The 12,254-nt window shown below is 34.3% G+C and overlaps 1 protein-coding gene and 1 long non-coding RNA gene across 2 annotated transcripts in view; one reads left to right on the top strand and one right to left on the bottom strand.

The window, feature by feature from the left end:
* LOC127551275 (uncharacterized) overlaps window positions 1-12,254 on the top strand; it is a 28,036-nt gene that overhangs the window by 5,783 nt on the left and 9,999 nt on the right. Inside the window, exon 2 of the long non-coding RNA XR_007951043.1 lies at window positions 11,537-11,710. This is a non-coding gene — a long non-coding RNA (uncharacterized LOC127551275). The remainder of the gene's footprint in view (window positions 1-11,536; window positions 11,711-12,254) is intronic.
* Window positions 8,361-12,254, bottom strand: part of GXYLT2 (glucoside xylosyltransferase 2) — a 72,523-nt gene continuing 68,629 nt past the window's right edge. The window contains exon 7 of the mRNA XM_051980873.1: window positions 8,361-8,873. Within this exon, the coding sequence (XP_051836833.1) occupies window positions 8,688-8,873 (186 nt within the window). The 3' untranslated portion in view covers window positions 8,361-8,687. The remainder of the gene's footprint in view (window positions 8,874-12,254) is intronic.

Raw genomic sequence — 12,254 nt, 5'->3', positions numbered from 1 at the left:
TTATTGAGCTTGCTGTTGAGCCAATACATATTGGTGATTAAATGACTATCCTGGTAAGTAATGGCACTCTATGCTGGGGGATAGAAAGGCTCTGAATATGACGTCAAGAAAACTTAAACCAGTAATCAAAACTAGGCTAACACAAGTTTGTCTGTAGAGCATTAAAACTGACTTAGAGAGTAGTGGGGAGAACAGTCTTCAGAGAAGAAAGAGGTGGAAAGAGTCAGTAAGAGATCAGAAAGCAAAACTGCATGGAATTCCAGAAAGGAACCATTTATCTGATTCAGCCTGCTTCTCCACAGCCTCAGACTTATGATGGTAGCTGTTTACATTCCTTTCCCAGACCCCTCTCATCCCCATGATGATATATATCCAGGGAAATTAGAGGCAGGTTTTTCTCTAACCTTCCTGCCTCCTCTATGCCCGCAAAAGGTAGGATAATCCACTTTGCTAGGGGTTTAAAACATAGCAAGTCTTATTCCTTTACAAGTACTTTAGTCATGGAACTAACTTGGAAGGAACTTACTCATTATACAATGAGGAAACAAACTCAGTGAGGTCATATTTAAGGTTGATACTTAGTGGATTAGAAACTAGCTCAGCAGTCCCCTGTTGTAGTGCTATTTTCATTGTTTCCCAATGGTGATCTCATCTTTAGCACTAATTTGGAAGGTGATTATTGTACTCATCATCTTTGGCCCTAACTAGGCTCTAACGATTGTACTTCAACCAAAGCTCACAAAGTTATGGATTCCTTGATTGAGTTTTATTCATATAATTGGTTAGTGAGAGTTCCAGGTCATTTTAGACCATTCAAAACAGCTTAAAAGTATGTAAATACTGAGAAAATATTTAGTATTACTTTTTCTACATACTATAAAAATAGATATATGAATCGGGGAAACACCCAATCTATTTATAATGTGAATCTATAACATTTTACTGGTAAAAAAAAAAATTAAATAGGAAAAAAATGAAAAATTCAGCTATATAAAACCAATTTACTCTATTAAAGTCATTTTAAAAAATTATGTTTAACAAATTATTTATCATGTGGAAAACAGAGTCAAAGACCTGGATCTGAGTTCTGTGTAGCTCTATCTTATTATTTCCTGTTTATAGACGGCTCTTTTTTGTTGAAAGGTGACTAAATATTAGCTGTTAAATAGCTTTAAGTGTCAGTGTTAAGTATTGTTAGTACATTTCCTGTTTGCAATAAAGGCATTCTGCTTTTGCTCATTTAGTAGCTATTCCATTTTTGAATGCAGATATGCAAATCTTTGTACCCCACATAGGACAGAAAAATTAATTTCTTTAACAAGGAGAAAAAAAAAACAACACAGCACAATTTATGCCAGTTATACTTAATTTTTAAAAAGCAAATCAGTTGTAATCAAAATGACTAGCTGAGTAAAACAATTATTTGATCTAAAAGTAAATTGTCAATAAACCTTTAAAGTGCACTAAGACTTCAGGGACATTCTATGAACCTCAACTTTTAAAGTTTGTGAGGTTATAAAAAGAAAGAAACTTTCCCAGAAAAAGAAAGAGCTTTCAAAAGCTTTAATAAAAATTTAATCAGATACCATTCTATTTCCCAAGGTGAGTAGGGGAAAAGGAAAAGAACCTATATGTTCTAAAATGTTTTTTGGTGGCAAAGAACTAGATACTGAGGAGATATCCATCAGTTGAAGAATGGCTGAAAAGTTGTGATATGATTGTGATGAAATACTACTATGCTATAAGAAATGATGAATAAGTTGATTTTAGAAAAAATAAGGAAAGATACATGAAATAATGAAAAGTGAAATGAGCAGAATCAAGACATTGTACACAGTAACAGCAATATTGTTCAAAGAATATTTGTGAATAACATATTCAGAGTATTCCATACTCAAATCAACTATAAAGGGTCTATGAAGGAAGATGCATATATCTCCAGAAAAAGAACTGATAAATAAAAATACGTATAGTTTGGTTTTACATATATTTGTAAATCTTTGTCAAATCGTATAATGTGGAATGGGGTGGGAGAAAGGGACACAATTCAAAACTTAAAATGTAATAAATTGAAATGTAAGATAGTATCTAAAGAGGACACAATTCAAAACTTAAAATGTTATAATAAATTAAAATGTGAGATAGTATCTAAAGAAATCCAGAATACTAATTATTTTGTAGTATTTAATAATAATAATTCCATTCTTTTCAATTTGCTATAATAACAAAACCCCAAGACACTGGAAGTTCCTTTAAAAGTTCATTTATTCACAATGTAAGCAGAAAAATTTTCAAACATAAAAATGCACTGTAACAGTCTCCTTGGGAGCGATAAACAAGTGGTGCATTTGTCAAGTGAAAACAAATGAGATATTTTCAAATAATGATGTTGTAATGGGTTCTGATTTTTATACACACACACATACACACATACACATACACTCTCTCTCACTCACTCACTCTCTTTTTCTCTCTGAAAGACTCAAAAGGTGATTTCCAGTTAGTTCTATAAAAAGTAAAACTATTACCATAAACCTTGGCCAAATCAACCTTATTTCAAGGAATCATGTGTTATGAAATCATGGAACTGAATGCTAGCTACATAATATTTTGTATTGCACAGAGTACAATCAAATTATAATGCCTCATTTAGAGCTCCAGATCCCTCCCCTGATTTTTTTTAAATCCCTAGCAACATTATAACAGGAAATATGCATTAATATGAACTTCTTTTGCATTTCATGTCACTGAATACTACCCATAAACTTCTCTGCCAGAAAGAAGTAGATGAATGTAAGCTCCTTGAGGGCAGGATTTTTCCATTCCATTTTTGAATGTACTTCCCTAGTGCTTAGCACAATGCCTGGCATATATAAGGTGCTTAATAAATGCCTATCGACTTGAATTTAATGAAATCAAGGAATGAAGGGGAAGAAAATAAAAAGAATGGGGTATATGAGATAGGAACTGACCAGCAATCCCACCACCATTTCCCTAGGTTATCCTTCACTGATGTTATTAATGCCACAGGTTACTGACCTTTTCTAGCACTTAAATCTGAAGGCAAATCCATTCCCTAATTCCCAAGAAGCACAATTCAATATTTTTCATGAATGTAAATAATGTATCACATTCAGTCTTTCGGTTGAATACATGTAATTTTTCATTACTTCCATGTATAATGATTTCTTGAGGTAAGGGGGTTTTGATGGCGCTGTTATTCCACTTCTTGTCCATTCTTTCAGAACTCTGTGACAAGGTTACAATTGCATTCATATATTGAGTTATCAACACTATAACTGTAACATGAAATATTATATATTTATGACTTACATATTCCCATTGTCAAAATAAGTGCCAGATAACTTAAAAGCAACTTGAAAGTGAGTGCACTGAGTATGAAGTATGTATGACTTCAAATGAGAAATGAAATATATCACACTAAAATAGAAATCACTAACTTTTTTGAAATAGTGAAAAATAATATCCTAGCTTTTCATTGTTTAAAAATGTTGGAGTTTTCCACTTAAATTACAATAGGGGAGGACAGAGAGAAAAATCTCACTAGAAAAATACTCAAACTGGGCCTCAGTTTCCTCATCTGCAAAATAAGGTGGTTAAATCTGACAGTTTCCTTTCTTGCTCTAAATAGCTAATTCCATGATTTCTAGTTACATTTGCTGAAAATCTCAGGTCCAATGTGTAAAACATATCTCAGGATACTTGGGTTTAGAGATATTTAGGATACTTGGAGATTACCTAGTCTCATTACCTTCATTTTTTCATTATTATTATTTAAAAAAAAAAAAAAGAAATAAAGAAACAGAATCAAAGATGCTTTCCCAAGGTCACATAAGTAGTAAAAGATCAGATTCTATATTCCTCAGAATCAAAACTCAATGGGTTGTGGTTTTTTTTAATTATTCCAACATACCTCTATCTTTAACAGCAACTGTTTAGATGTTAAATGAAATAATAATTAATCCCAAATGTTTTACAATGTAAAAAGCAAACACTACTCTACTATTTTCTTTCTTGATCAAAATTCAATTGTGGCTTTAGAATAGCTGACAGCCAGTTGGAGCTCAGATGGCATATTAATGATAGGACATTTGTAGTTCTAAGATTCTGAGGTTTTACAATGAAACAGCTTGATTGGAAATTAGACTAATCCCATTAAATAGGGGTGGCAGTAAAGGAAGAGGGTAAATACTGCCCTTTGATAACTTCCTGGCCTTCAGAGACAAGCTGGATTGATTGGAAAAAGATGACTCTATAGTATAATATGACAAGAATTGACACACTGAGATTACGAGGAGTCCCTCTGTGTTTTGCAAATCAAAGCTTCTCCATCCCTTTTCATCTTTTTGGATTCTCATCCATAAGATAGAGCCTGACTAAAGTGTGGAATAATTAATGGATAGTTCAAATACTCATTGCTGGGCAGCAAGGGAAAGGGAACAGAATGGGAGGGTAAGCAGTTGGATACAGGAAATACAGGTAGATTTTTTTTGGATCTGGCAGAGAAAGGGAGAAGGTACAGTGGAGAGTATCAGCCCTGATGTTGGGAAGTCTCATCTTTGTGAGCTTAAATCTAGCCTCAGACACTTACTAGTTGTATGGCAAATCATTTAACTCTGCCTCAGTTTCCCCATCTGTAAAACGAGCTGTGATGAGGTGAGAGGTGACCATCGTCAGTCTCCTTGACTTTTCTTTTACCATTGGACTTTGATGACTGGAGGAGAGAGTGAGGCTGGTCAGTTCTGCCTAGTTTAATTAATAAACAAGTCTAAGACATCACCCTCATGATGTCATTTTTCCTCTTCAAGAACAAAAGATGAACACCATCAACAATTTTTGGTAGGTTATATTTCCTAAGACATAGTGGGGTTTAAGACCTAGATTTTTAAAAAATTATTGTTAATTTTAAAATTTTACTTCTATTTATTATTGTTATTAATTTCCCCCTCTTTTTTCAAAAAGCTGGGACATTTGACTTTTGGTCTTGCAGTTTTCATTTATGACTTCTTGAAATATAGCTCTGAAAAAATAGGCTTAAAAAAAGCCTCATTGTGTTTCATTTGGATTTACTTGACCAACCCTTAAAACCAAATCACTCCACAACCCAAGCCATTGTGGGCCACTATTTAGGTTTTGACTGCTTAGAATGAGTGTAAATAGCAATTTTCTGTTCTAGTCATAAGCTCTAAGGGTTTTCCCCTTCCAGATGAATGGTTTGGGGTTGGTGAACTGGACCATCTTTTGCCTCATTTATTATCTAGTTCTTAATCACTGAATGCACCTGGGAAAGGTCTTAACTTAGAAAAGCTAGGGTCCCCCACTAAATCCTGAGTTCTTGTCTGCCACAGGACAGCAATGATTCTGGAGGTAACAATGAGCTGAGTATTCTGCCCAGCTCTGGAAGCTTGCCCAGCAAGCCAAGAAATCACCTTCAGATACCATTGGTCCTCTTCAAGAAAGAAGGATGGACAATAACAATAAAATGAACCGGGGAAGAAAATGGCAAACTATTGCAATATCTTTACCAAGAAAATCCCAAACGGGGTCACGAAGAATGAGATATAACTGAAACCACTGAACGGCAAACTGAATGGAAGCCTAAAGGATCAAGCAGAATGCAGAGAAGCTTTTTTTTCAAAGGCTGAGGGATGTCTGCAGAGTGGAAAGGGAGAGCCAGTGGAGAGAGATTAGAGAGCTCTGTGGAAAGTCAAGAGAACTAGAACATGACATCCAATAGACTGGGTGGCTTTATGGAAGCCATGAGCTGTACAAGATGAGAAGACATGGATTCATCCAAGATTTTTGTGAGTATTTTCCTGTACATTTTCCAGAGTGGAATATACCAACATCTCTTCTATTCTCCATTGTTTGCCACCATCCCTTCCTTACCTGAATACTTCTTAAAGTCTATTACTATCTACAATCCCTGCTTTACTTATATTATGTCTCTTGAGGACATACATCAAGGACAACATTTGAGTATGGGTCCTAAGAAGCTGAAGTTAATGATTTTCTTACTCCCCTACTTGTTCCATCATGTTCATTCAGTCTTTATGATTTTATCCTGGCAGAGATATTGGCCTGATTTGCCATTTCATTCTCCAGCTCATTTTACAGATAAGGAAACTGAGGCAAACAGGGTTAAATGATTTGCCCAGCTACTAAGTGTCTGAGGTCAGATGTGACCTCTCAGCTGGGTTCTCTATCCATTGCTCACACTCCGTATCTTTCTAACATACCCTTCCAGAATCACATTTCAGTCATACTCTTGATGCTACTAAGTCTACAGTAGCATAAAGTCAAATTTCCATGCCCAATACTTGCAGGTGTTTCTTTGGTTATTTTTTCACTTTGGGGATCGTCAGTCAAATTAGGTATAACCAAAACCAAATGTATACTGATACAGAAAGTCACAAAAGGATTCACAATATTTACATTTTTATATTTTTTCTAGGGGTGGAGTCCTAGACTCCTGGGCAGTTTTGAATCCTACCTACTACACAGCAAACAATTTTTGGTAGGTTATATTTTGTAAGACATATTGGGGTTTAAGGCCTAGATTTTTTAAAAGTTATTTTTAATTTTAAAAATTTACTTCTATTTATTATTATTATTGATTTTCCCCTCTTTTTTCAAAAAGCAACACAGCAAAAATTGGGTATTTTTCTTGTTGGCTGTTCAAGTCTCTTATGGAGAGAAGTATCAAAAATTGTGAACTAATTATATTTATCACAACAAAAAGTCACTGATTTTACAGTTCCAGAGTGAAAAAGATTATATAGTTATCTAGTTCAGGGTTCAGAAGCAATTTTTATTTTTTGGCCCTGAATGCTATCACCATCAGGCCTTAAGGGATGTCTTTGGAGCCAGGGAAAGTAATAGTGGATGAAGGGACAGAAAATATGGGTTACAGCTTTAGTTTTTTCAGAGGTGTCCCTGTTCATAAGTAATTGAATTACTTATTGAATTGAACTGAATACTCAATTACTTATGTGGGACCTTTGGCAAGTAGCAATAAACCCTTTTACATTAACTTTCCTACTTGTTGAATAATATCTGCCCCCACATCCCTCAAAGAACTGTCTTGAGAGAACCATAGATTTGCAGTTCCTTAGAAACTATCTGGCCCAACCTCATTTTTATAAATGGGAAACTACAGCCCAGGGGGTGTCAAGCAGTACCAAGATCAAATTCCAAACTCAGGTCCTCAGACTCCAAAGCATTTCTATTGCCTCTGTAGCACAGTGGAAATCCAGTTTACTTAATCAATCAATCAAACTTTAAAGCACCTACTAAGTGCCAGATACCTAAGTACTAAAGATTTGAAAAGAGGCAAAAGAGAGTCCTTGTCCTCCAAGAGCTTACAGTCTAATTGGGGAGATTCCCTCTTTTACTGGTAAAGAAAAGAATGCTTAAATAACTAAAGAGTGGCAGGGTCAGGATTAAAATACTGAACTTCTGGTTTCAAATCCATACTGCCTCTAAAAACACTTTTGAAAAGTACAGACCTACAGAATCTCTAAATGATTTATTGTCTCATGGCACCAAATGGAGATGAGATGAGATGAGATGAGATGAGATCCCTGTATAAAAGATAAACTTTCTCTATTCTGCACAGGGCGTAGGCCATTAGTATTTTCTTGGTAAAAGCATAAACTTAAAACAAAATATAAAACAAGAGAGTTTCTGTGGCCAGGAGAAAATTAAATTTTCTGCCAATTGAATTGGCTAACCTCTTTGGTGTCCATTACAACAGGGTGGAGTTGCCTTTCGATTTTCTATTCTTGTCAAAGTGCTTAAAGATATCAGATACCTAAAAGGCTGAGACTCCTGAAGAAGGAAGCTAGACAATACCTCTGTGTGTGTACGTATAAATACATCTCTGGAGCCTTAGCTCAATAAGCTCCTCAGGGGGTTTAACAAGATTACCGTATTTCCTTTTTGAGTCTATTGTTGCTTAGTAAGTCCTTCTCATCCAGTCTCCAAATGAGATGGAAAAACTTCTCATAAGAAACACCCTGAGAAATCTTCAGGACTACCACATTGCTTTATAAAATCCTAATTAATGGGAATCCAGAATTGCTCTAGAGTTCTATCAGGAGGCTTTCAACAGAGCTCTGTAAACAGAAAATTCACCTTGTATGTATTTATTCTAAGACCACTATCGATGATTTTGGCATATACGCCCAGGTTTACTTACGCTGTCTCTAACAGATGCGTTGTCATGGAAAAGACAATTGATCAGAAATTGTCTCCCTCAGGAGCCCAGATGGCATTAAGTTGCCAATCAACCCTTAATATTTTTGTGCAGTTAACAGGAGTCAGAAGGTTGCAGAGACTTCTTTTCACAGCTAGTTCATATTGTTGCAGCAACGTTTTATGATCAATAACATGAAAACCTACCAAAAAAGTTTTTTTTTAAAAAATCCTTGAACAAAAAGCATACTCCATTGAAGCAAAATCAACACTGCAAAATTTTCACAATTTCATTTTTAAATGATAGTCTGAGAGCATCGTGAAATCATAAGACTATGAAAGAGGATCCAGCCTGTTTCACAAGCTTTTTTTTAGCTCCTTGATCATGGGAGATGCAACGATCTGCCAACGATAAGCCAAATTTAGAGGTTTTTAGTTTTTTTTTTTTTTTTAAAGACCATGAGGTGTATTTAATAATACATCCTGTTGGATCTGAGGTGGACAATGACATGCTTCTCATACACTCTCTTCATTGTTTTCTCGATCTGCTTCAGAAAAACTTGTGGAATTCGTCCACATAAAGTATGTACAGTTTCCAAAAACTTCAACTGGAGAGGGTAATACATGGATTGAAAAAGATTGTCTTGAAAGGGAAACTGAAAGAAAACATATAAACACAAAGGAAAACAAATTAATGTTGGCAACTGAAAATGCTAGTTGAAGAAAGAAATATAAATCATCCTAAAACAAAAAAAGGTTAAATAGGAGTTTCAGAAAATGGATTTCAATTCAGATCTTCCTGGCTCAGTTACTTTTTCACTTCAGGGCTCTCAAAACTTTTCAGCAAAATTAGGTATAGCCAAAACATAGAGAATATAGAATCATTTTGTATTCTACTGTGGGTGAGGAAATGATTTTTCCTTTTAATATTAAGCTCATAGTTACATTTTTAAATGTAAAAAAGGATTTTTAAGAAACACAATTTTTACTAGAAATTCATAAAAGGTAAAAGGGGGGTAAATAGTGCTAAAGAAGGAAGACCAGTTTTAGGCTTGTTTTGCAATCATGGCATGATAGAAAGAGTGCTGGGTAAGTACTAATTTGTCCTGCTTTTTACTTCTAGCTCTTCCTTAAAAATGTTGGATGTGGAATCATATGGCCATAATTCAAATCCTGGCATGTAATTTGTGCGACATTAAAGAAGTAAATTTACTTCACTATTTCTCAGAGCTATTATCTTCTGAGTCTAAGTTTTCATCTTTATGTAAAAGAAATAAATAGTAGTAGACCATTTCAAAGTAATCTTAAATTAAATCTAAAATTCAGATTCTCTAAAGATGGCTTCAGTTTGAATAAGAAATCCTGAATAAGGTTTCTGCTTAGTGGAAACTGCTTTTTAGGCATTTTTTGTTTGTGCTTATTACAAATTCTGTCCATAAAAATGGGATGTTGAAGGCATAGAGAACCTAGATTATGGTTTATTTTAATTTCAAGGTCCTCCATGAAAAAGGTATCAGAGCTAATAAAACATAATCTGGAAATATTCCATAAAATAAAAATACAAAAGAACATAAATAATGTTAATACATGTCTTTCTAGGTTAATGTGTTACCTACAGAGTAGCTTACATGTTTCAATGGTCAGTGTTTCTATTTGAATTTGCAACCACTGATCCATAATACCCACTGTGAAAAGATGCTAACTCATCCCAATATCTACTTATTTTTTTAAAAATTGTTTCAAGTAATTATTTTAATTTTTCAAATAGTAAACATTTAAAAAATTTAATCTGCCCTTCCCACTGCCACCTACCCCCAATGAGAAAATACAAATAACCCTAAAAAGAAAATCCTCCAATACAATATCTCTATAATCTCAAAAATTAATTCACATGTTTAAAAAAAAAAGTCTCTGTATTTTTAAGTTCATCATCTTTCTGTTAGAAGGTAACTAGAGTCATCTTAATTTTTTTTTTTTGGACATGGTTTACATAATAATAACTAATCTTTATATAATCTATAAGGTTTGCAAAACACTTTATAAATATTATTTTATTTTCATAGCAACTCTAGAAGGTAGATGCTATTATGATTCCCATTTTACAGATGAGGAAACTGATTCAGGCAATAATAACGTGATTTGCCTATGTAAAGCTGATTTTGAATTCAAGCCTTTCTGATTCCAAGTCTAGCAATCTATAGTGTCATCTAGCTGTATACATATTACCTCAATTGGAATTCTCAATTCTTTTAAAGAAGCTTGTTGTATAATTGCTCACCTAGTTCTATATCAATTCATAGTGATCTTCCTGACCTCCTCTAAAATTGTACATCTGGTTATTTCTTATGGCTCAATAATATTTCATTATATTCAAATATCAACATCCACTTAGATTTCAATTTCTAATCATCATAAAAAAAGATAGATCTGATCCATATTTCGATTTTTTTTATTTTTTTTTTACACAGGAAATAAATAAAATATTTATTAAAAAAATAAATAAAAGGAGCAGGGCTGATATTGACACCCAGATCCTCAGATTCCAAAGCAAATGTGCTTTCCAGTGGGACACACTATGTCTCAGTGAAGGGATTTTAAGCCTGTTTCAAGTATCAAGTATCAATCAATCTTCGAGCACTTAAGAAGCACCTACCCTGTGCTAGGTATTGGGCCAGGAAGACAAGGAAAAAAAATAGTCTTTGTTCTTAAGAAGCTTATACAACTTAAAGGGATACAACAAATCCATATAAAGACATCTAGAATGGGGGTGAGGGCCAGAAATAGAGATCATATTATAAATCAATAATTGTTAAAATATTTAACTAATATCCAATGGAATTTAAAAATGTGTACTTCTCAATCTTTTTTACTTTTTATTTATTGTCAAGGCATGCCTTAAAAAAATACAATTAAAAAAATAAACCAAACCCAAAAAATGCACTATTGTTACTCTGGTTTATTTCCTGGGGCTGTTTGTGCTTATCCTAGCCCTTCTTCAACTAAATTGGTCACGGAAAACTTTGGGCATTGAAATATCTTCCCCAAACCCATAAAATGCTTGTCCAGGTGGTCTGAGACAAGTGAGGGGAAATGAACACATCATCTTTGTGACTGTGGACAAGGCATATAAGCCATCAGAACTTTCCTTCATTATCCTTGAAAGGATAATACTTGCTCTCCCTACCTTGAAGAGTCATTAGGGGAAAACTGCTTTGCTGTCCTTAATGTATTATATAAACATGAAAATTTAAATTGCTCAATATTTTATTAGAGGAACCGACACTAATATTTTCTCAGGGAGCTTCTGTTGACATTGCAGGAAATGATCCGAGGGGCTGCAAAGAAGACAATTTGGGATGGAAAATCTACTTTCAGCCAACCTGTCTGACAGACAATGGCAATGGGTATGCAGTCAACATCCTTACAGAGATGAGGGATGGATGCTGGAAATGAGGCTGGGAGAGAAAGTTGACAAGCATTGGCTCTCTACAAGGTAGGGACATAATTCCTTTGGGACAATCCATTTTAATTAGCCTTTTCTTCAAGTGGTCAAGTTTTGCTCCTGAATAACTGACTCAACAATATACCTTTGTAGAACCAGTCCAAGCATGATCTTAAATGTTTTATGTGTGACCAGGAAGGAAACACAATTTGTTCACATGCTAGACATCATAATTCAACTACAACATCAACTCAATGGGAAAGTAAAATTGTCATTTAGCCAAAGCACCAGACGATTTTTGTTCACTTTGGTTTATTTGTGTATTCTAGCAGGATCTTGCTTCACCCTTTGATTATCTGAATGTGTTGGTTATTACCCAAACCAGAAATTTCCCATGTCCTTTCCCTAACTGAGTTTCCCAGGTTTTAAAACCTCTGAAAAAGAGAATATTCAAAGCGGAAAGGAGAAGGGAATAAATATTTATAAGGAGTCTACTACATGCCAGGTACTTTGCTAAATGTTTTTTTTTTTTAAAACAAATATCTCAATTATTAATATCTGAGAGACAAAGAAAAGAGAGAAAGAATAAAGGAGC

This window comes from Antechinus flavipes, chromosome 1 (genome assembly GCF_016432865.1).
Source record: "Antechinus flavipes isolate AdamAnt ecotype Samford, QLD, Australia chromosome 1, AdamAnt_v2, whole genome shotgun sequence".
Taxonomy (NCBI): Eukaryota; Metazoa; Chordata; class Mammalia; order Dasyuromorphia; family Dasyuridae; genus Antechinus; species Antechinus flavipes.
Note: the sequence above shows the minus strand (reverse complement) of the source record. Positions and strands in the feature narration are given on the sequence as shown.